Below are 26,179 nucleotides of genomic sequence, written 5' to 3'. Positions count from 1 at the left end.
AGCCAAAACCATTTCCCTATCGAGCAGGTTTACGCGGTAAGCATCAAAAGATTGCATGGACGCCGTGACCACCAGATTAGGTACATGTAGATAAGGTATATACAAGGACTAATAACTAAATGGTCATCAATCTGAAGTTTAATTTCTCCTGATTGACAGGGGTTTACAGACTAGGTGAATTTGAAGGCGGTGCTGGTTTTCTCAGTCTTTAAGGTAGATCATTTAATACACCAATATTGTATTCAATGATTTGTTAAAAAACCTCTTATGAAGTATGATTTCATTATTGAGAGAGTGATAGAAGCTCTCAATTATTTTACAGTGTTTTTTGTGAGTTTTTCTGGAATGATAAAAAGGTGTTTTGTTTGCAAATAAGAGATTCTGGAGTCCAAATTTCGCAGTGATTTGATGCACAATATGAATATCTAATTAAACTTTTTTATCTTTCTGTAAAAAAAAATAGCAAAAAATATAAAATAATAATGTACAAGCTTTTTGATGGTAAAATCTGCATGCTTCATGTGAGGTACTTAAGCGAGCCATTAAATAACATTGTAGCGTAATGAGCCGCCTTATAATCAATTGTACACAATGTCGTTTCAATAAAATTTTATTTCTAGTGCCAAAGTATAAATGTCTCAAAACCAACCCTATAAGCTGTTTCTGTAGATCATTAATTTCTCGTTCTTTTTCTTTCACTTCTTTTGCAGCTCTTAGAAAGAGGTCTTTGTTATCTTCATTTTCTTTCATCACAGATTTCATTTCTTCAGCATCCGAACGAACTCTGTAAAACACTCATATTTGTACTTGAGCATTGCTGTATAGGACTATATGAAGAAAACTATGTTGCATGTACACTTGTAGTAACATTACCTTGATTTAATTTGTTCAAGCTCGCCTTGAAGAGCTTTGTTTTCTCTAAGGAGAACATGTGCCTCTTTTTCTGACTCTTTTCTGTTGTCATATGTTGCTTCTTGTAAGCTTTAAAAATCAAAAGCTTTAAAACATTTTTTTTTCTCTATGAAAGAAAATAGCATGAAGAGCAAAAACAATTTTGAAGATAATCATAAATAGTACTGTAAGATACCAAAGGATAGGGGTTAATGCTTGTATATTTCTGCATCCTTAGCAGATCCACTCATGTCGGGATAATGCCAGAGATATTTAAAGTCAATAAACAATATTGCTCAACTCTTCTATCTCCCATACTAGTGAAGAACACTTACAACCTTTTCAATCATATTCTGTATTTATCATGGTGATTGAACAAAACAAGGCACCATATAAATTCCTTTATGTGGTGAACTCGGTGCACTACGGCAGGCTATACAAGTGCTCATTTTTCAGAAATACAAGTTTTGGTTGTCCAATGTAGTAGGGAATTTCTAGCTAAGTTTTTACTATGATTATTACATTGTGAGTAGTGACTGTCTCACCTTAATTTTCATTTATAAGATATTTAAGTATTACAGCTGTACTTGTGGAAATCTGCTGTAGTATTAACGTAGCGAGTTTACTCATATAACCTTTGGTCCTAGATCACATGACTATAGTTAATCAATCAAAATATGTCGTACAGGCCTCTAACCAATCAGTGACTTATATGGTTGCACCAGCTCCCACACAAGTTCCCACACAGAACTGCTTTTTCCCATACAAGCTACTGTACAAGTGCGAAAGGAATATAAATAAGTATCAATAATTAAAACTGAGTAACATACATTAAGAAGCTCAATTTGTTAAATTAAACAAATAAATATCACAATATCTCATGCATGTGGGTTAAACATACTCTGCCTTGTGTGCGCATGAATACAGTTACTAACGATACTGTAAACAAATATAGTTCCTTCAGATACAACTGTTTACATATAGTATGTAACAGCGAGCGAAGCTCGCTCCAATGATTACACATGTGAGTCACATGATTTGCTCTTCATCAGCTGAAAAATGATGGTGACTACCCATAATGCTTCTGGAAAAATGTCGCCGTCACTGCAGTATACTTCATCAACAACCCGTAAATAAAACAAATTGTTTAGAAAGTACCACAAACGTTTTTAAATTCCAGACAAGCTTTCTTTAACCTTTGCACATTTTGTTATTGTGTGGTTTGAAAGGAAGAAAAACAACTTCGCAGCTGATATGACGTCACAATGCACTGTTTACATCGACTGTGTGATGTTTCCCGTGTTAATTGAATAGGCAAATTTTAAAATGTCTAAAGTCGTGTTGCAAAACGTTATGGGTCTTTGCTCGTCTCATCGGTCACACCGTAAAACATATTAAATAACAATGAATTCTTAACCTCAAATTGTTAAAGAACATCAATTCATATGTCTAAATGATTCATATGGTAAATACTATCTCACAACCATCGTAAAGGTCTTTGTCACCAAATCGGAAGTGACGAGTGATACTGCACTCGTAGAAAGATGATGGCAGCCAAAAACATGAAATGTAAATATCCACCTGACATTCCCCAATATTATTACTACCACTACCCCAGCCAAAAACATGAAATGTAAATATCCACCTGACATTCCCCAATATTATTACTACCACTACCCCTCGTAAAACTAAAACCGGTAATTAGAACAAGAAATATTCAAGGGAATGTACGTAAATACATGAAATGACTCTCGATTGCTCTAAACTCGTAAATGAATAACTTAACTATTGGTACACATGTAAACATCAAGACATGTCAAAATATAAGGGACTACTTCCGAAGGAATAAATATAGTAATGTATTGCAATGATTATGGATTTCTAGACATAAAGACCAACATGGCAAGGACAATCCTTTCACTTAATAAAGTGCTGACAAGTTGGGAATTTCTGTAACAACCTTATGTAGCTTAGAGTACTACTTTATATCATTTATAAATCAAGAAATGATGTAGATCTCTTTCCTATTCTAGATGATTTTACATATTGGAGATAAAAAACTGTCTCAAACAACCCTTTTCAGTGTGAGCATTTTTTGAAAACTTGAAACCTTTCATTATTTTTAACACTAAGCTTTGTTGATAAGTAGTACTATTAATTGTTTCGCCAGCTTGCGTCCAGTCAACCACTGACCTCTTGAGCTGTCTCCTTAGTTCTGTCACTTCCTCCTCTTTCTCTCTGTTTTTCTTTTCTATATTCCTGTAATATTTTTCTTTATCCATTTTTTCTCTTTTCAGAAGATCCAAGTTTTTCTCCATACCTTGGAGACTAGAACATCAACAATTGAAAATTCTTAATCAAATATTTTAGAAGTTCTATGCACCATATTGATATATATATATGTAGTAAAATACACTTCATTCAGTTGTTAATGATATACGCCATTAACACTCCAGATTCTTTTCCATGAATGCATTCTTTTAAAAATCGCTGCATGTCTATCATATTTTATTTTTGGAAAACTTTTTAAATATCATAATTTCTACACATAATGACACGGTATCATAATACATGTTCAATATTGTGGCTGTTATAAAGGACTGCGAAAACAAAACATTATTTTGTTTTCAGATTTTGAGTTATGATTGCAGTAAAGTGTTTTCTGTCAGAATTTTTTCATTGCAGACTGTGATCTAGTTTACTGTCTTTTAATGTTCATTCATTCAGGAAGAAAATCCCACAGCTTTAAGTGTAAAAACATGGTAAATAGTAATACTAGAATTCAACATTTGCCATAATTACTTAATTCCATGTTTGATCTGGGTTTTGGTGCAATAGCTGTCTTATAACTACAACTATTTGTAACTCGATCAGAAACAAAGTGTTGACAAACATACTACAACTATTTGTAACTGGATCAGGAACAAAGTGTTGACAAACATACTACAACTATTTGCAACTGGATCAGGAACAAAGTGTTGACAAACATACTACAACTATTTGTAACTGGATCAGGAACAAAGTGTTGACAAACATACTACAACTATTTGCAACTGGATCAGGAACAAAGTGTTGACAAACATACTACAACTATTTGTAACTGGATCAGGAACAAAGTGTTGACAAACATACTACAACTATTTGCAACTGGATCAGGAACAAAGTGTTGACAAACATACTACAACTATTTGTAACTGGATCAGGAACAAAGTGTTGACAAACATACTACAACTATTTGTAACTGGATCAGGAACAAAGTGTTGACAAAACACACTACAACTATTTGTAACTGGATCAGGAACAAAGTGTTGACAAACACACTACAACTATTTGTAACTGGATCAGGAACAAAGTGTTGACAAACATAGAGCTATACACATTACCTAGTATTACTGGTAACACATCAAGTTTTAAAATGAAATATCCTTTAAAGAATTGTACACAAAGTAGTTTTAATGAAAGCTGGAATATTTAATAAAATTTCATTGTCGAAATATTAACATTTCAAACCAACCCTATAAGCTGTCTCCGTAGATCAGTAATTTCTCGTTCTTTGTCTTTCACTTCTTTCACAGCTCTCAGGTGGAGTTGTTTGTTATCTTCATTTTCGTTCACCATGGATTTCATTTCTTCAGCATCCAAACGACGTCTGTAGAATACACATATTTGTACTTGAGCATTGCTGTATAGGACTATATGAAGAAAACTATGTTGCATGTACACTTGTAGTAACATTACCTTGATTTAATTTGTTCAAGCTCGCCTTGAAGAGCTTTGTTTTCTCTAAGGAGAACATGTGCCTCTTTTTCTGACTCTTTTCTGTTGTCATATGTTGTTTCTTGAAAGCTTTAAAAATCAAAAGGCGTAAAACACTTCTACTCTATAAAATACCATCATAACACGAAGCACAGACACTTTAGAAGATGTTCATAAATAGTATCAAGTTCATCAGTATCAGAATGATAAGTGTCACAATTTATGATAGTAAAATTTGGAATCTGTACCCCATTAATAATAAATTCAAGATGACAATCTCTTCATCTTCACATGATGGTTCCCTTTAACAGAACTATTAAAGTTCTTTTCAGCGTGTGGAATTCCATACTAAGGCACAGAACATTCAAAGTACTCCTCAAAAGAGGCGGTATTGCGGTGTTTACGGATGTAATTAAAGACGAACATGGTCTAGGGCAGTCTTTTCACCTAATAAAATATCTGGCACCGTGTGCATTTTTGTATCAACCTTATTTATCTTGCAGTACTACTTTATATTATCTATAAATCTAAACATGGTGTAGATCCCTTTCCTATTCTAGATGATTAAACATATTGGAGATGAAATATGTGAGATTGTTTGTATTAGGCAGGATCTCTTTTCTGAAGTAAAATGTGTTCGGTGATCAGTTAATTTGTTGTCTAATGTTAGTTGATATTTGTTGAGGTGAATGTCATTGCATTTTATTATTGTCAGAAAAATGTTCATGTATAACAGGTTCACATAATGACTATTGATATCATGTTTTGTCTTGTGGTGTCTGTACACAGATACTCTAATGTTAATGTATTTTGAAGGTTCATCCCACTCACCCTACATTTCCTGATATACTTGTATACAGCTGAATTTCAGTTTTATCTCAAAAAATGTCTTGAATTGACCTCAGACTTACCACAATCATATTCCTATAAAGTTTAAATGAAATACCGAATATAGAGTGATTTAACGAACAGATAAAAATCTGTTGTTTAGTATATAAATTAAAGTGATCTTATACATTTTAAAAATAACAAGCATTCTGAGAGTATTGCATAGCATACATAGTCCCCTACCAGAGACAAAATTATTGGACCGCAACAATATTGGAAGTTCATTACGAGACTAAGGATATGGTAAAAGGGAAGATGGGGAAACCAGGATAGGAATGGTTGGAAATCAACTACTATTCAGCTACAAAGACTAGACCTGGAAAACTTCAAAAGCAATCTGTAACTTGTTATGACAAAGCAATCATAAGGATGTACTGAATATCAAATGAATATCTGTAAGCACAACAAAACAAAAAGCTAGGAAAACTGACCATTCATGCTATTTTCCAAATCCAAGGGCCATAACTTAGTGAAAAATCAATGGACCAAGACGAAATTCGAACTTGATCTGTAACTTGTCATGACAAAGCAATGTACCAAATATCAATGAATATCTGCTAGCACAACAAAAGTCTGGAAAACTAATACTTCATGCTATTTTTCTAAGTTCAAGGGCCATAACTTAGTGAAAAATCAACGGACCAAAATGAAATTCGAACTTGATCTGTAACTTGTTATGTATAGCAAAGCCATGTACCAAATATCAATGAATATCTGCAAGCACATAAAAAAAGTCCGGAAAACTGATAATTCATGCTACTTTTCTAAGTCCAAGGGCTATACTTAGTGAAAAATCATTGGACAAAGACAAAATTCAAACTTGATCTGTAGCATGTTATGGCAAAGCAATGTACCAAATATTAAATGAATATCTGCGAGCACATATAAAAAAGTCTGGAAAACTTATTTGCAGGACTGACAGACAGGCGGATGGAGCACAAACTTTAAGTCCTCTGTGACTTCGTTGGTAGGGGACTAATAAAAGCATTATAATATCTAGCATGTGTGCAACGACCAAATTTATGTGCAGGTACTGCTAGAAATATCGTTAGTTTATGCAATCTTAATATGAATGGTCTGCATTTTGGACACTTTGCTTGCTTAATCATTTGATTTTCCTTGTGGATGTACAATGTATCATGGAAATAAATCCGAAACAAAAAGTTATGCCAATCTCCGATATTACACCCATTAGGCAAAATCAGAGATTTTTGGTTACAGAAAATGACAGTTAATAAACACCCATTCTTGCATTGAATATTTTTTGAAAACTCAAAACTTTTCATCGTTTTTAACCTATGCTTATTGTTTTGTCAGCTTGCTTCCAGTCGTTGACCACTGACCTCTTGAGCTGCCTCCTTAGTTCTTTCACCTCCTCCTCATACTCTCTGCTTTTCTTTTCTACATTACGGTAACGTTTCTCTTTATCTGTTTTTTCTCTTTTCATATGGTCCGACTTCTTCTGCAACTCTTCTAGACTTTAACATCAATGTTATTTGATAGTTATTTATAAAATATTCAGGAAATATAAGTACATGTGCTATATTGATGTACATGTAATATATATATATTTAGCAAATTGTATTTTCAGTAATTTATCATAATGATACACGCCATGCATGACTGCTTTGTACGAATGCAATACCTTGTTCTAAGTTTTTGGAGTTCAGATTGCAGGGACATGTTTTCTGTTTCAAGATTATTCATGGCAGACTGTATTCTGAGTTCATTGTCTTTCACTGCTTTCATCTCCTTGTTTTGTTCAGTCAATCTGTAAAAAAACAAAAGTGAATCAAGTAATTATGTGTAAATTCTGTACATAGTAATACTATGCTTTATACTCTACAGAATTTCGTTGGTTTAATATGTTTTATCCAGGCTAAGGTACAATAACATTTATATTACAACTATTTGACATAAATCAGAAACAAAGCGCTGTATAGTGCATTTCATTACCGGTAAAGTACACAGATGAATCCATAATTCAATCTATACAACTGTGCATGAACTCAAAGATCTGCTATATCTTGTCTTTTTCTCTGCATTCATATCACATAATTATTCAATAATAATTTTCTTCCCATAGATATTTCATAATACAATGTATTAGAGTCTCTAGTATCCATATCCGGTTGTAACCATTGATTTGTGTTATCTGTGATATGTACATGTATTTAAATTGGTTACATCTACGGTATTAGCATTTCAATAGGCTTTTTAAAAGCATTCATTTGAATTGTGTGTTATAGGTATGTGCTATGGAAATCAATTAGCATAATGAAACATTGTAGCTCAGGTTACCTTGCCTTGACTTGATCAAGCTCGATTTGAACAGATTTTTGTTCTAAACTGACAGCTTGCTTCTGCTTCTCTGTTTCTTTTCTAATATCATCCTTGTTTTGTAAGCTAAAATAAAAGATAATACCTGGCATTTTTCAAATACACTTAGTAGTTTCCAGAAAAATATAATTAAAATCAAATGTATATTGTTCATATAATTATCTATCAATTACCAGAGGATCAGAAAACATACCTTCTAAGTTCGTGGTTTAGTACTGAAATTTCCTTTTCTTTTTCGAACAAGTCATTGTTTATAAGAGTCTTCTCTTCTTTAACAGTGTTGAAATTTGCTTGTAGTGTTTCTATTCTATAATGGATATTTGATACATAAGGGGCAGTTAAAATGTAACATGTGTAACTATATCATGATTAATATTTTAATCCTTTAAACAATTTTAAAATAGCTCAGTTTTAGACTGAATTTAGGTACAACAGTTTCTTGCTATTTTAACAATATTTTCATAAAGACATGTCATAATTCTACACAAAAAGGTGTTAATTTAGAGAATATGAATATGCTCACTTTTTCATCAAATGTTTCTCTGATTCATGAAGAGTGGAATTATCTTGTTGTAACTTTCGGATTTGTTTTTCCTTTTCCATGTTGAGATTATGCAGACTGTCAGTTCTGAAATTCGACCGAAATAAATGTAGCACATTGTATACAAAATAAAACACAATAGGAATTGATTTTGAACACTAAAATGGACCAAGACCATCATTATGAGTACAGGTCCTGCATTATTGTGTGAATAAATGTTCCAGATGAGAGATCTGGTTAGATACCATGTCCTAACAAACAATATTCAAATGAAAACAAAAACACAAACGAATGGACAAGTTATGAAATTTCTCTATAATTACTTACAAGGAGATAATAAAACAATTTTGTGAGGATAATGACCAACAAAATGAAACGAGATGAAAATCGAATATCAGATCTTAAATTTTAAACAGTATGACAAATGTGGACTATAACCCATTATACATTTATCGGCTATCTTACACAAGTTTACATGTACCTCTAATTTGCAGCATGTACATGTGGTAATATGTGTATTTATTACATATATTTGTAAGCAAATTTCAGAGAATGCATGCATGTCCTTGATTAAGAATTTCACTTATTTACTACATTCAAATGAGTACATGGAAGTCCTGACTTCACACGTCAATCAAACAACATTTTTAAGACATGTAATAAGAGTGCTATTCATTACAATAATATCAAAGCCCATTTGGTACCTTGCGATTTCATATTTTAGTTTCAGCTCCTCTTCAAATGTACTGAATGTCTTTTCAAATTCAGAACATTGATATTCTGCATTTTTCTTTTCCTCTTCTATTTGTTTGTTTTTCTTTTGCATGACACTTAACCTGTATTTAAAAAAAATATATCTGCATCAAAATTTCTCATTTCCTTCTCTGCGGCTCTGTACTCCCCAGGAGACGTTAACAGCAACAACAACAAAAAACAAAAAAAAAACTCAACTTTATGACAAACTGGGTGACTTCAGTTTCTCTGTCGTCAACTTTCCATATTCATGTAGCAATATTCCATACCTGTATTTGGTATTTATATCTCTCAGCTGATTCAATATGCAAAAGTATATTCTGCATATGATCAATTTTTAAACCGATACAAGCTACTGACAAAAGAGTTGATGTTACAAAAGTTTCATTTCAATTCGGCATTTCATGATTCCTTGTTATAATGATCTAATTTACAAAAACAACCTGTCATTAAGTTGAATGCTGTGTGACGTGTCTCATATTAACTGTTAAGACTGTTTTTTTACCCATGATAATTTTGAATAAGGATTACTCTGTTTCCCTGATTAATATATCGGGCTCACATTGGGTGTGACTGGTCAACAGGGGATGTTTACTCCTCCTAGGCACCTGATCCCACCTCTGGTGTTTCCAGGGGTCCTTTGTTTGCCCTACTCTCAATTTCGTATCATTCATAGGTTTTAGGAGATTGATCACTGTTAACTACCTTCACTTTTCATCATAAATTGTTATTGAAACCCAAAGTTGAAATGAATTTTAGTACTTTTAAAACAACATACTTGTCTTTGGCGTGTGCTAGATCCCCCTGAAGAGATTCGATTCTACTTTGTAGAAGATTTGATATCTTGATTTTGCTTTCTTCACCATCATTTATCTCTTGTTGTAAAACCTCTGTTTCCTCTCTTGCTCTAAAAATAACATAGGTATGGATATTTATTCATTTTGAATGCTAAATGCTTTTAAAAAAATCTCTACTTGTCTCAAAATCAAATCATATTTTTAACAACATATCTTTTCCTAATATTGATACAGTATAATCTGTCTAAACCGGCTGTGTGTGGTTCCAAAGAAATTGGCCGGTTTGCACAGAGTCCGGAGTGCAGAATGTTAACAAGAATGAGAGTTGCTTCCCTTGTATTCACTATCTATGCATACGTGTGTAATGATTGCTAACGCTTTAATATATCACAAAAGAATTCAAAATGTAAAAATATAAATGGCAGTGTTTTATTGACGTGCTCATTTGAAAAAGTTTCAATTTTTATTAAACAGTTTAAAATTCGGGAATTATTCGCGTAATTTTCTGTTGGTAAATTGTCGATTTCGTCTACATCATCGCCGTTATCAAGTGCTACATTATGTACGTTCGTCAAGTTTGTGTTGTGTTCGTTTAGAATTTGTCTTTCCCAGCTTTCATTGTAAATGTATTGCTTTCAACTGTCTCAATTTGTGAAACGGAAACTGATGCAATGCCGAGTGATCGACCGGACATGGCGAGTTCTGCTAACTAACTGCATATCATCACTGACTCGCCGTAGAGCTCCGAGAAGTCCACAAGGGGAAACCCTGTTGTTGGAAAACATAACGGAATTGTTGCCGATTTTGTTTCATTCCAAGAATGTATCGAATTCATCGATTAATTGAACTTTGTCTTTTAATGTCAGTTCTCGTCTCTGTCGTTAGGGGGAGGGCGCCATTACCTCATGCGTGGTGCTGTCATAATTGAAAAGTGCACCCCCTAAAAATCAGGTTTTATTTTAAACTGATTGCGACTCATCGCCAGTTGCACTCTTTTACTTACCTGAGGCTTCCCTTGAGACACTCTTTATGTACACCGCGTGTGATCGACCGAATACCGACAGGTTGGTCACCGTGGGGTGGCTGGTTTAAATGCGATAATTAGAGCTAATTACGAGCAGTTGGGACCTTGTGTACACCGAATACAATTGACCGCAACAATTAGAGTGGTGTATCATCGAGGGGCCGGTTTACACAGGATAATTAAAGTTAATTGATAGCAGTTGGGACCGTGTAAGCCGGCCGATATACAGAATACGCAGTATCCGGAGTACAGGGAATTAATAATAAAGGATTTGTTAAAGAAATGTTAGGGACTATATTTTGTGGCCGGAATCGACAGAGCGCTGGAGTACTCAGAGGCCGGTTTGGACAAATTATACTGTATATAGAGATGGAAAATTGTAGCAGGAATTTACAAAATGTTACTGCAGACAAACCTGTTAATTTCATCGGTCAATTCTTTTATTTCCCTTTCCTTGGACTGTAACTTGTATTCCATTTCTGCTCGTTGAGATTTCATTGACTGTTTTTCCGAAATAATATCTAATTCCATTTTCTGTAATCTGTGAAACACAAGCATAAGTAATTGAATAACAGTTACATGTATGCAAGAATCATACAGAGGTATTTCATTTTAATTACTTGTATTTTGTATCTGAATAACTCAAGTTACACATTACATGTACATGCATGTATATTAAATACCAATTGGTGATAAATAGGGCTGAATTGAGTACCCGAAATAATCGAAAACTGTGGGTCATGTTGTTTGGGTCGGGTTTGGTTCCATATTTCCAGATTTCGGTTCGGGTCCGGTTTTTATGATAGAATCATTAATATGAATCCGTTTCAACAATATGGCGTCAAATTCTAAAGTATGATTGCATTTTGATATATTGTTAAATTATGGCATCATGGACCATTTTAGAAGATGTATTGCTCATATTAATTACGGGGAAAAAAGCAAGATACAAGTTATAGTGAATTATAATATCATTATAAATAAAGTGTATACAAAAGTTTATGACCACTATCTCTTAGTGGAAAGCAATATGTCATCAGTGTCTGCACATTATATGCACATCATGATATACATCCTTATCATTTTGAGAAGTCACAAAAGTTATGTAGCATTGTAAAGAAAACCACAATCATCCGTATCATATAATTCATACTTGTGCTGTTTAAGGGCTAGGGAACATATCAAACTATTTACCATTTGTATAAACTCATCTAAAAAAACAATAATATAACACCGTGATTTTGGATTGCATATAATTGTTAGATATATAATTGTTAGATATACCACACAATGAACTACCTGTCATTTAGATGAGTCACGTCCAACTCTAATTCACTCCTTTCCCTTAGAAAAAATTGTGATTCATCATATTTCTCTCTTTCCTGTTCTTCTTTCTGGTCTAGTTCTGTGGAAATCCTGCCAAAAGATTAATTTATCATTAACATCAAACTGAGCACTATTGCCAGGTTTCTGTAATTAGCCAAAGAAAAAGAATTCTACTCCTAATAAATATGATCATATAGAAAAATAATTATTTGGTCATTACTTAATGATTCAAGTTTTTAAAGACAATGACACCCCCAAGCACGAACATAAATATTTCAACCTTTACTGGACTTCATTTGTTCGAATGTGTTTGGAAGCAAGATAAAACTACTACATATCAGTTAAAGTATAGAACATACAGAGAGCAGAATAATGCATAATGATAAAACAAATATGCGACCAAGACCATATCCTAATACGTCTGACATGTTTTCATCTCTGTGTACAATTTGTGAAAATACAGTTTTATGTACTCATGTGCTGTTCTTTAGAAATGCCATGAATCTACTCTTTTAAACAAGAAGCCCTTGGGCCAAATTGCCTACCTGAGTCACCTTGGTTCATATCTAAAAAATTTCCATAGATATTCGCATGTAAAACTTTGGTCCCTATTGAGGCCCCAACCTACCCCCGGGGGTAATGATTTTTACAAACTTGAATCTGCACTATGTAAGGAAGCTTCTATGTAAATGTAAACTTCTCTGGCCCATTTGTTCTTGAGAAAAAGATTTTCTCTATATATTAGTATGTAAAATTTTGATCCCCTATTGTGGCCCCATCCTATCCCTTGGGGCCATGATTTTAACAAACTTGAATCTGCACAATGTCAGGATGCTTCATGTAAATGTAAACTTTTCTGGTAAAGTGATTCTTCAGAAGAAGATTTTTAATGATTTTCCCTATAGATCTGTATGCAAAACTTTGATCCCCTATTGTGGCCCCATCCTACCCCTGGGGGCCATGATTTTAACAAACTTGAATTTGCACAATATCAAGACGCTTTCATGTAAATTTGTATACTTTCCTAGTCCATTGGTTCTTGAGAAGAAGATTTTAAAAGATTTTCCCTATATATTTGCATGTTAAAATTTGATCCCCTACTGTGGCCTCATCCATCTCTGGGGGCCATGATTTTTACAAACTTAAATCTGCACTATGTAAGGAAGCTTTCATGTAAATGTAAATTTCTTTGGCCCAATGGTCTTTCAGAAGAAGATTTTTAAAGATTTTTTCTATATATTAGTATGTAAAACTTTGATCCCCTATTGTGGCCCCATCCTACCCTCAGGGGTCGTGGTTTTGATAAAACTTGAATCTGCACTATGTCAGAAAGCTTTCATGTACATTTCAGCTCCTTTGGCCCTGTGGTTCTTGAGAAGAAGATTTTTAAATGACCAAATCTTATTTTTGCAATTTTGTGATTTTCTCCCCTTTGAAGGAGGCACGGCCCTTCATTTGAACAAACTTGAAAGCCCTTTACCCAAGGATGCTTTGTGCCAAATTTGGTTGAAATTGGCCCAGTAGTCGAAAATGTAAACAGACAGACAGATGGATGTTAAGACGACAGACAACAGGTGATCAGAAAAGCTCACCTGAGCTTTCAGGCTAAAAATAGCAAATCTCGATCTGTGGACTTCAGTTATAAGGACATACAGCGACCAGCATATCCCTGTATATGGAACATGTTCACCTGTATGGTCACTAATTACCACAAACAAAACAAAGTAACCAAACATTAGGTGGGTCGTCACATCTTCAGAGCATAGCCATAATCATAGTTCTCACTTACCTTGTGATTTCCTGACGCAATCTTTCATTTTTCATTTTTTCCATATGAAGATCATTTTCAAGTTGATCAACACTATAAAAGAGTAACCATACTGTCTATTTTCATTGGTTGATTTAAGTGGTAAATTATACCAATGTTATCTGTTTTCAGTTTTTGTTATAATTTGAAGTTTCTTTTCGATATCAGGTAACATGGGATGCTTACTTCTATTAGGCACCTGATCCCACCCCTGATATGTCCAGGGGGTCTTGTTTGCCATTCTCTTAATTATTTATGTGATTTATGAGATTGATCACTGTTAGTTATCTTCACTTGTTCATTATCTTGAAATGGAACAGGGTATATACATGTAGAGTGACATTAAACAATTCTGTGTCCACCAATGGGTTTGAAGTTTTGATGCAGGTAGACATTCTAATTCAAGGTGCCCATAAATAAGGTTATCATCCAATTAATTTTAGCAGAGTAATTACTGTGAATTTACAGTAAGTGTGAATGACTCAGCTTCTCAAGTTCATTCGAGGTCTCGGATAGTTGGTTTCAAAACAAATCTGTCAATGATGACGCATCAAGGAAAGAACAATCACTGTGATTGGACCAATATTTAAAGGGGCGGGAATAAAAATAATTTTAGATGGTCACACGTGTCTTTACACTAGCGTGTCATTACATAATCTTTTAGCACGATGGAAGAGACTGCGAAAAGGGAAAACCAATACCAACTAATACAATGACGTTGATTTTAAAATTACATGCCGAGGGTTTATTTTATGGTAAAATCAGTAAGAAATTAGGCATCGCAAAGGCCACGTTATAAAATAGTCAATCATGGGAACTCTTGCACCGAAAATGTCGCCAACGAAGCTTACACCGGATGTACTTTTGTTTATCGAGTATGTAATTAAAAAGAAATCAAGTGTATATTAATAGAGAAATCAACAAAATTTATTAAGAAGAAATATTTGTACCCCTGACAATGTACCAAAGGTGTCTTTAATTTGTAGAGCTGCGAGAAATTTTTAGGGAAATAACTTTCAAGAAACTGCAAAGAAAATCCAAGAGAAGCATATTTCATCTGAACACAGGGACTCGTCACGAAATATTTGTCTTTTTAAAATTTGACATCGTCTATTCTATATTTACAAATAAATGTAAATATAGAATAGAGAGGGTCAATTCGTGAAGAGCCCCTGTGGTCTGAACACGAACGAAGTGTTGAAAACTTCTTTGCTACTGATTTTATTGCAATTTAGGCCGAGTCAGTTATATATATATATATATATATATATATATAGAGAGAGAGAGAGAGAGAGAGAGAGAGAGAGAGAAAACTCTAAACACTTTGTTGAAATATTTCGACCGTGTTACCGGTCTTCTTCAGTCGTGTTTTCGTGAAGAAGACCGGTAACACGGTTGATCGAAATATTTCAACAAAGTGTTTCGAGTTTTTTCTGTATATTTACTTCCAAAACAGAGACTTTATATATATATATATATATATATATTGACGAAGCGAGTGTCGCGTTCGTACAATGGGTAATCGCAATCATGGACATACCATAGGAGCTTGAAATTTTATCAATAAAGTTAATAATAGCTCACGGCTTGGTCAATCAAGTACATTTTATTAACTTTATTGATAAAATTTCAAACTCCTATGGACATACAGTTAGGGGTGGACCAGTGATAAAGGTTCAAAGGTACGCCAGTATCGCAACATTAACAATCGACCTTCGCTGTGGTTTATTATGACGTTATAGAAGGCGCATCTAATGCAATTTCTTTAATAATGTGTTACATGTACAGGAGAGGGATGGTTTGGGGTTTTTGCTAGAATTCACAGAACTTGCCATTGTTCATTCAATTAACAGTATCTAGCGATGGTTACTTCCGAATTTCTTACGAAAATGTGGGTATATATAACAGTAAAAGACATCAAAGCATGCCATGTGTTGAAAATAAATGTTTTCTCGAAGTAGAATATCTATTGATCTTATTATTTAATCTGACAAATTATTTTAGGGGCGAGATCAAATGTTCAATGTTAAGAAAACTGAGTTCGCATAGTTTTCACCAAGACACCCCCCCCCCCCCCCCCCCCCCCCCAATACAAAACTAAATATGAAGTATGTTGAAACTAATCGATTAACAAGTAAAACAAATGAAAGTGTACATTAAATTGAAACTATTAAACGTTTATTAAAATGTATTATTATGTGGTTTTAAAGTCAGTTGTCTTTTTTCCCACTAACGTGTAATCGATGTCGGATGACAGAAACTTACGAGTTTTTACCCCCTCTTCCCCCTAACTATTTGAATTTAGAAATTTTTCCGACATCGATCTTTTCCAATGCTTTACAAGATTTCGAAAATATCCTCTGAGAGATTTATTTTAAAATAATGATATGGAAACTGCGAATGTGAAAGAGACAACAAAACAAAAGCATTGTTCTTAAACGGACAAAATCGCCTATAGAAACATGTACTGAAATTTCTGATCACTTAAAACTAACAAGTATCTACAGGAATTTAAGGGAGTAACCTTTCAATTTTTATTGGGATATAGAGGCAACTGCGGATCCTGCCTTTTCACGCAGCATTTTCGATCCCGTCATTTTTAATCTTTTCAATATTCAACACTATTTGAATTCTGGGATATTGCTATCCTGCCTTTTCTTTACATATCGGAGCTCGCCTTTTTCATCCTGTATTCCCCCTCCCATACCTATTGATACTGCGATGGATTATAAGTACAACACGGTTATTCCTGTTCAAAAGATAAAATTTATAAGGTATCTGATAAAAGTTATATCTTCTAAAGTTTACGAGATATCTTTTATCTTTTATAAGACATCTTATTTTTTTTTCTTTATAAGATATCCCATCACTTTTATACATGTAGATATCTAGTATATATAAGATAAACTTTACAAGACATTTTATTAACGTAATCTCAAATCTCCGTTGTCAAATCAAAACCGATATTGAATCTCACGCTACGTACGGTGCAATTTACACTGAAATCAAATAGTGAAACTTACACTTGTTAGGCACGAGATAATGCCAAATACTTGGGACCGCCTACCTATAATTTAACCGACCTATCAAAAGCGCTCTTTAACATCACTCTGGGACTTTCCAATGAACTATCTGGAGCACGTCATGTACTTGCCGATATGTCTCGTTCACACTTACTGTAAATCCACAGCAACCATTTTTGTTTCTTCCTCCTTAATTTCTCTGAGCATGTAACAGTTAAACTAATTTTATGGAATTGCTCGTGAATTTTTCTACAAATGCAATGTCATTATTCAACTATACATTATTCATTATTACACCTGAGTTTTACAAATAAGTGTATGTTGAAAAGTTTTGAAAAACAATTCATAAAATATCGAAATAAATTCTCATTAGTATAAAGTATAAACTATAACAGTGTAGTTCCTTTAATTGCAGATAAGTAATTGCAGGTAAGTAGATGAATAAAAGTTGTTTCGTGTAATTGCAGGAAAAGGTCAAAATTATTGTCTCTCGATCAGTGGCATGGAAGACCACATGAACTATTGCCTTTGACTGTTGACCTCGCGCTATAGTTCATGAGGTCTTCCACACCACTTCGGGGCAACAGCTTTGGACTGTTTCCTGAAATACATGAAATAATGGTATACTTGGCTTAAATAATGACTCCAAATGAATAGATTCAGACTTTCTTTTTATTTAATAAACCATATACTTTGTCCGTCCAGCTAGATAAACATTGTGAATGAACCATTCATTTTCGATATTTTTAAAAGAAAGGTTTTTGAACATGTTTGTTATTTTATCATGATCATTTCTATTTACTGAATGTCTTACCGATCTATTTTCCTTTCCATTTCCTGTGTCATTTTCACTCTCATCCTTTTCTCATCCTTCAGCCTAGATTTGAAATATTTACAAAAACTGAAATCAGTTTCGCACATATTGTCTAATCACCTTTAAGAATGTTATCTTATATGTTGCATGGAATATTCTTCATTCTTACTCAGATAAATCACACGGTATTTTTAGCTTTATGCTTTATTTTGCATTCTGCATATGTTGTTGACTTTGGCTAACAATATGGCGAATTTTATAGATAATATGGAATATTTTGTCAAATACAACAATTTTGACCAACTGAAGCTAAGAAATGCCATCATACCTTCTATCTTGATCATAGTATTCCTTTTTAACATTTTTATAGTCTTCCCTAAGACCATTTAGTTCTTCTATCGCACCTTCATAGTCGGCGTTTTTCTGATCTAATTTCCTTCTTGCCTTTTCCCATCCTTGTGTTAACCTTATGAAAAATAAATTCAATATGCAGCTGTTAGATCTAGCTACCTTTGTACGTGATAAACTTGAAAAAGAAATTAAATGCCAAGTGCATTCTCCATTCTTGCACATTAAAAACTTTACAAATGACAATTCAAAACATAAACTGGCATCCTGAAATTATTTACAACCAATCTCATTCTAATTGGCGAATACTGTATAATTAGATAAAACCTTCTTTGGACTTTTCTTAGTTATTCAGATTCCTAGTAAAGATCTAGGGAGAGAGGAGCAGGAAACAAGACCAGGGACAACTGATAAACGTGCAGTGAACAAAGTCTTCGTTTAAATTGACCTTTTCTGTCTGTTTTTGTTGTTGTTTTACATCCCATCAGAGAATTTTTTACCCACATAAAGACATCACCAGCTTTAGGTGAAGTGCAACAAATTTTGACCTATACATGATATTTTTCACCCAATTTGCTTTAATCCACACAAAACAAAATGACATAACACAAAAAAGTAAATCTTTACACCGTTTAAGATCTACTCACTTTTAAAACAAAATTGCATAACACTTTATCGAAGTGGGTCAGAAATGTAGGTACTGTATTTGCATTATAAATATCGCTTTGTAGCAAGGAACAGCGATATAATCGCCAATATCACTGATGTATCACATTACATTACATAATTGAGGACTAACCTGTCAATTTCTCTCTGGAGAGATGCAATTTTACCATCTTTCTCCTGATATATCAGACTTACAGTTGCTTTAAGCTCTTTGTATTTACTTTCCCCCTCATTGATGCTGTAATCAAAGACAGGAAAAAACTGATCAGTGTAAAAATCTCTTGAGAGAATATGAAATGGCATTGGTTAAAAGACATATTCATCAGTATTCGCATGCCAATACAAATTGGTTTGACAGTCTTGCTAGGCGGTGGGTGCCGTAGGTCGCTGGTTTGACCCCGGGCTGGGGGTGAAAAAATTTTCAGTACCTAGTTGTGATTATTTAGTGCTTTATATATTAATTAATTGATTATCACATGTATCGTTCAGATCCTAGGGGTAAACATAAGGTTGGGTGTTATAATTGTTTGTTTGTGCTTTATATATATTATATATTATATATATATCATATATTATATCTATAAAAGCACTGAAAAGGCCACGACACTATTGGTTATTTAAAACTCAAATTTTCGACGCAACCCGCGTCTTTATCAAGAGACATAAATTACATAAACAAATAACACACAAAAACGACAAGTATCGATAAACTACATTGGTGAGAAGAGTGATACACTATTGTACTGAGTGATAAAAATGGTGGTGGTTACATTGTAAAGCGTGTTTACTGACTATGGTTTAGAGAGTTTGTACCATGGTCGGGTTGGGATGAAAATAAAATTATTCTTGAAAAATTACAGAAATCAGAAAAATTTAGAGGGAAATCTTACAAAACAATGTGATTATGGAATAAAATGGTGGGAAGATAATGATATGGAGTGATTAAGTTAAAAACAATATTAGGTAGTCCGTACCACTGATGATTCGGATATGGTGAACAGCGAAAAATAATGATTGCCAGAAGAACACGATTAAACAACAAACAAAGTCAATCAAAGGACACTGATCTAGCATTAAAATCAACAATCGAATAGGTGAATGGGAGAGAAGTCTAAGGAAAAAGATTCAATATATATATATATATAGTTACTGTATTGTTCCAAAACTTTTTAGAAGTATACATGTTTTGTTAAATACTAAGTATGCAGCACAACTATGATGAACACCATGGAATTCATTTTATGGGATTTATAACATTGACCACTGTTCGTTATCTTCACTTTTCATTTTATACAAATCACATCATATACATTTGCACTAGACAACGTTTATGAAATATCAAACTTGAAACCCTATAAGTGCTCATTTAAACATCTAATACACTCATACATGTACATCAGCCCTAACCTATTTTTAACAACAAATAGATCAATTTATTTACATCATTTCTTTAATCAATTTTTAATCCTTCAACCTGTAACCTGGTTGGAAAATCGTCTATCATCCTGTAGACTAGATTTTGTAGGAAATGTTGCAGTGCTATGAGGCTGTGCATTTATGGGGGTTCAGTGCCCTCTCAAGCTTTTTAAGGTATTCCATGTATAATGAAAGGATAATGAACAATTTTGAAGGATTTAGATCAACATAAAAGTTTATTGTTAAATAATGATGAAAGTGAAGCAGATGAAATTCACATGACTGATAAATGATTAGAAGCTGATCTTTTTGCACTTAAGACTTTTTGGAAGAGTTGTCTGCCCTTTGTAAAAATAAGAAAAATCTAATTTTCTAAAAATGTGTGTGGTCAATGATTAATTTTATTTCATATTTTCATTAAAAGAAAGTGTATGTAACTTTCTTCCAAGAGATTAGTTTGAAAATATAATTTGTTTTTAAAATATTGTAATAAAACATGCTTTTCCCATATACTTCAATGTTAAATTCTAGGTGAAATAAATGAAACAGTAAACAAAATTTAGAAAATTCCTATGGTGGATTATTTTTATTTGATGAACCCCTCAAAATGATACCATGATTACATATATTCCACCATCCATTTATTAGATATGAGATATGGTCATTATACATTGAATACCTTAAATAAAATTAGTGACAAGAAGATATTGGGATATTAACCCACAATAAGCTCAGAGGTTGAGAAGTTTTGTTGACTTTTAGAACCACCCCTCACCAAATACGATAGATATTTTCCCCGCCTCTATAGATACAGAACAGGGGCATATACCCGAGAAATATTTTTAATTTGTTTGTTTTATGGAGAATGTAAAGACATAGGAAATATGGGCGATGTCTGCATATTACAAGTACCTAATTCTTCCTTGTTTTTATAATATACATCAAACATTTATTGCATATTATCAAGCTTTACTGTTTTAGAGATATACATGGCGAGTTAAAAATTTAATTGCACATTCAATCCATTAACGCTCTTGCAACATGTTATATTTATTGTAATAGATTTTATTTTGTCCTTAAAGCTACACATAATATTATGTATTAACAAATCTGATTTTTATAATTCAAAACTACCATGGTAAATGTATTTATATGGGACTATATAATAAATATGCAACCTTTACTAATTCATCTTTCTGAAATTTTCAGTATGCATTATCATTACCTCATTCTTTATTTGTACAAACTTTCAAAAGCACCATAAATGCAGATTTTCCATAAAAACGTGAACAAAACGAACAATTTGACACTGTCAATCTTTAGAATACCATCTTGGACTATTTCTAAAATACAGTAGTATGCCTGATCAAAACTTTGGATCCCAAATATAGTTCCATCATGACGTAATCAATCATGATTTGAACAAAATTACAAATAGATAAAGCAGTTCAATACTTACTATTTACATTCTACTTTCATCCGATCTATCTCCCGATCTTTCTTCTTCATCGCTTCCTGCAACTTCTTTAAGTGGCTTTCTTTTCTAGTATAAAAATTCGTCATTTTACATTTTGTTTTCTTTTGATTTCTTTGGATGTAATTAGTAAAAGCTTATGATATATCTTACTCGTTGGCGAATCTTTTCCATTCACGTTCCCTTTCTATCGCTTGTCTGTTAAATCGTTCCAGTTCTCGCTTAAGATGCCCATCCCTGCAACATAAAGTATTTACTTGATATTTTTAATGAAGTAATGCAAACAATAAGAGATCCACGGACCACAACGCTCACCTGAGTCACCTTGCCCCTGCTGTTCTTCCTCAGAAGATTTTACCCTCTTTAATCCCAGAACAAATGTTGACCCATATAAAGCAGAGTTCCCCATTTGTGGCTCCACCCTATCCCCCAGGGCCTTGACTTTAACAAACTTGAATATACTCTAAATTGCAAACTAATCATGGTCCTGCTGGTTTTGAGAAGAAGATTTTCGAAGACATTTTCTCCATAACCATATCTAAAACGTTGATCTCCTACTGTGGTCCGACCCTACCCTAGGGACGGAAGCCATGATTTGAATAATTTTGAATCTCCACTCCCTGTGCATATGTACAATCTTAAATAAAATTTTATATACAGTAAAATATCTGCATCTCGAATATGGTTTATCTCGAATACCCTGCTTGAGTCGAAGTCAACCGCCGGTCCCGGCCGTTTTCCCTATATACATGATTTAAAAAACTTCTGATATTTCGAACACGGTAATCTCGAATACTCCGCTTATGTCAAAGTATTTTCAAGGTCCCATACCCTAAATTCACCTGGTTTATCTCGAAGTGCAGTCAAATTTCCGCTCTGCTTACCATACCTGGCGTCGTAAGTCACATATTCACACCCGTGGCTACATCAATTAAAACAAGAGGTACTGTGAGCAATGCTCACTAAGAATACCCCCCGCTTACCCCAATCTCCCAAAGGGTGTTGGTAATAGGTATAAACTACCTCTTTTCTGAGTGTAAAAAACAAATGGCATGACAAACCGAACCATATTGCTACTTCGATGTCCAGTGCGCATGACCTTTGACCTTTTGACCCCAAAATCGATAGGGAACATCTTCATACCATGGGTAGTCCATATGTATGATATGGTGACTGTAGGTGGAAAGGATAACACTTTAGAGCTCGGAAACCATATTGCTACTTCGATGTCCAGTGTGCTTAACCTTTGACCTTTTGACCCCAAAATCGATAGGGAACATCTTCATCCCATGGGTAGTCCATATGTATGATATGGTGACTGTATGTGGAAAGGATAACGCTTTAGAGCCCGGGAACCATATTGCTACTTCGATGTCCAGTGCGCGTGACCTTTGAACCCCAAAATCGATAGGGAACATTTTCATCCCATGGGTAGTCCATATGTATGATATGGTGACTGTAGAAGGAAAGGATAATGCTTTAGAGCCCGGAAACCATTGCATCTACAGACGGACAACCCGATTCCAGTATACCCCCCCCCCCCCCCCCCAACTTGTTGCGGGGGGTATAATTAATGACAGCTAATCTACACTCGCCTTTTCCGAGTAGACCCAGGTCGCAATAAATGGTTCAACAGCTTGGGTGATTAGTGAAGCCTTTCAACATTACGGCTAAAGTTCACCGCCAATTATGAACTAACTCACCCGATTCCAGGGATGGTGTTTTGAATGACATACGATCTATCATTAATATGTGGGTTAGATAAACGCACAAAATCGTCGAAGTACGCTTGAAGGTAATGCTCTTAATAACGATAATGCATTTAATAATACACGCTTCATCATTAAAACTAGTACAGAGAAAGCAATAAAATTTATTGAATAAACATTTAAAAGTTGGTTTTTTTTAAATCCGTCTTTTATGTTTCTTACGTGATAGGTTCTTTCATTACAACGCAATAACTACATCCCAGTCCAGCCTGGACATCAGTAAATTAAAGTAAGCATACAGGCACGATCATCTTAATTTTGAAACACATTGTGAATTCAATTGGATGTTTATATACATATACATAAAAAAAAACCGAAATGTTTGTCTTTGAAATTCCACAATATTAATTTATCAACTTGTATTAAACTATAAGAAACGGCAACGGGGTTGTTGTTTATAATGCAAATCCCATAATATGCATCAAATATCCTCCTTCAAAAAAATATCCAAGATCTATTTTGGATATCTCGAACCCCCGGATATCTCGAAGTTTTTTCGAGGTCCCTCGGACTTCGAGATAGAGATATTTTACTGTATATTGACATTATATCTGAGCTTTCAGATCAGGTGAGCTAAAAATGAATGATCAAAATGAGACTAAAATATTGTTTATTCTACATTTCCTAATATTTTTTCAGTAGTATAAACCTGTGTTATTCTATGAGATATCTTGACAACTTTGGTTTGTAAAGAGGGTATATAATGGAGAGAAAAGACTTATTGATCGCATTGAAAGTAAACTGGTGAAAATCATAAATCAAAGTATCTATTTATTCATTTTAGGGGATGATATTACTAGTGTTTGGAGTGAAGAATTGGGTATTAAAAGTGAGCATGAATTTGTGTCTTAATTAGCTAATAAATAACCAAATCATAAAATCATCTGGTCTGATATATTGCCATAGTATTTGAAGAAAAACACTGACATTTCAGCCTATATAACATAATAGCATATCATATTAAAAGAAAAGGGGCATATTACAAATTTGATATGAATAAAAGGAATAAATATCTGAGCTGCTTTTATTATTGGGGTGTTAAACTTTCATGTAATTTTGTGTATTTCAAATAAGAAGAGGCCTATTATGAAGTGAATGTATAGACAGTGTTATGTATAAACAGTGGGAGTGTGTATTTCAAAACTTAAGACTTGAAATTTTGGTAATACACGTCAGGTATGTAATCGATGTTGAAGTCTTATACTGAACGGTGAAGATAACGAACAGCAATCAATCACGAATAACTCCTTAAGGAAAACAAAATAGAAATTTGGGAAAACATGTGAGCCCTATACATCTTGATCAGGTAAATAGAGTAATCCGTAGTCAAAATCAGTGTGCCAAGAACGGCCTAACAATCAGTATGAAACAAGTCCGACAGCATTTGACCCAATGATAGATTGTATTGGCAAACTAGATCATTATAACGACCACAGAATTTGCAAAATGCTGACTTTAAATGAGACTGTTGAAACCCCTGAAACATTGACTTGTTTGTCAGTAGCCTGCCTCAATATAAAAACTGATCATACACAGAACAAGCTCTTGCTTATCGAATCAGTTGAAAGTTATGTGTACAATGTAATTCTTTCCATAGTTATTTTGATTTTGTTTTCTCTAAATCGCTTTTAAATTCACAAGTGCCTTACATCTCTATCAGATTTTTTTGGTTATTGTTTATTGTGTTTATGTTTACCAGATCTTTTATCAGGTTTACAGTTTTTATTGTGTTTATTAGATCTATTGTAAAAATTGTTTATCCTATCCTATCATGCATGCATCATTTTCTATCGTTTATCATGTCAAGAATAATGTACTTCACACATATATACCTTTTATTGTCAATTTTGATTATTTACATCTTAATTGATGCATTTGAATTGAATTTCTATAATCTACATGTATATGTATTGACTCATGAATATTTTCATAACGTCCTGAGAATATTTAATGCGATATCTTAAAAAAAGTCTAACCAAATGCATGTATTTCCATCAACAGATTGGACTGTGACATCTAACAACGAGATTCCAAAGTATTAAATACGTACCTGCTCAACACCTGCAGACATGAGCATGGTCTACAACGGTTCACATGAAAACACATTAATATATGATTGTATATACATGTATGTCAATAATCATATGTACTTACTCTTCCTCGCAGGCTTTGATTTTTTCTTTTAAAGATACATTTTCTTCACCGAGTTTCTCATCTTTCCTTTTTAAAAGGTTTGCCTCTGCTATTTCTTTCTTTCTTATCTCAATCTTAACAGTTGTTTGTTTTATTTGTCTGTATGAAAAATAGTAAGGAAATGTTATGGGCGCGTTAAGAAAAGACACTTCAATATAAGCAAACTTTGAATTAACATAATCAGCATTTCTATTTCTTTACTTACACATACAGCCTAGAATATTTTACATATGATTATATATCCTAGTAGAGTCCATTATAGAAATTCTCCGTTCTGTGACTATGTGATAGAGGGTCGATCTGCATGATTGTCATTTTTGTTTTATAATTTCAGTCTTTAGAAAATTATGTTT

General features: G+C 33.6%; 1 protein-coding gene across 4 annotated transcripts in view; it reads right to left on the bottom strand.

Moving 5' to 3' along the window:
* LOC125679033 (trichohyalin-like) overlaps nucleotides 1-26,179 on the bottom strand; it is a 96,078-nt gene that overhangs the window by 19,870 nt on the left and 50,029 nt on the right. For all 4 annotated transcript variants that reach the window (XM_056157076.1, XM_056157078.1, XM_056157077.1 and 1 more), the window contains 21 exons: nucleotides 25,788-25,925; nucleotides 22,018-22,101; nucleotides 21,850-21,933; nucleotides 19,108-19,212; nucleotides 18,289-18,426; nucleotides 17,961-18,023; nucleotides 14,106-14,177; nucleotides 12,290-12,406; nucleotides 11,406-11,531; nucleotides 9,948-10,076; nucleotides 9,121-9,252; nucleotides 8,399-8,503; nucleotides 8,069-8,182; nucleotides 7,837-7,941; nucleotides 7,181-7,306; nucleotides 6,879-7,013; nucleotides 4,630-4,737; nucleotides 4,406-4,540; nucleotides 3,085-3,219; nucleotides 874-981; nucleotides 650-784 (listed from right to left, as the gene is read on the bottom strand). In XM_056157076.1, coding sequence (XP_056013051.1) covers nucleotides 650-784; nucleotides 874-981; nucleotides 3,085-3,219; nucleotides 4,406-4,540; nucleotides 4,630-4,737; nucleotides 6,879-7,013; nucleotides 7,181-7,306; nucleotides 7,837-7,941; nucleotides 8,069-8,182; nucleotides 8,399-8,503; nucleotides 9,121-9,252; nucleotides 9,948-10,076; nucleotides 11,406-11,531; nucleotides 12,290-12,406; nucleotides 14,106-14,177; nucleotides 17,961-18,023; nucleotides 18,289-18,426; nucleotides 19,108-19,212; nucleotides 21,850-21,933; nucleotides 22,018-22,101; nucleotides 25,788-25,925 — 2,394 coding nt within the window. The remainder of the gene's footprint in view (nucleotides 1-649; nucleotides 785-873; nucleotides 982-3,084; nucleotides 3,220-4,405; nucleotides 4,541-4,629; nucleotides 4,738-6,878; nucleotides 7,014-7,180; nucleotides 7,307-7,836; nucleotides 7,942-8,068; nucleotides 8,183-8,398; nucleotides 8,504-9,120; nucleotides 9,253-9,947; nucleotides 10,077-11,405; nucleotides 11,532-12,289; nucleotides 12,407-14,105; nucleotides 14,178-17,960; nucleotides 18,024-18,288; nucleotides 18,427-19,107; nucleotides 19,213-21,849; nucleotides 21,934-22,017; nucleotides 22,102-25,787; nucleotides 25,926-26,179) is intronic.

The sequence above is a fragment of the Ostrea edulis genome, chromosome 2 (genome assembly GCF_947568905.1).
Source record: "Ostrea edulis chromosome 2, xbOstEdul1.1, whole genome shotgun sequence".
NCBI lineage: Eukaryota > Metazoa > Mollusca > Bivalvia > Ostreida > Ostreidae > Ostrea > Ostrea edulis.
This window is presented reverse-complemented; position numbering and strand designations above follow the sequence as displayed.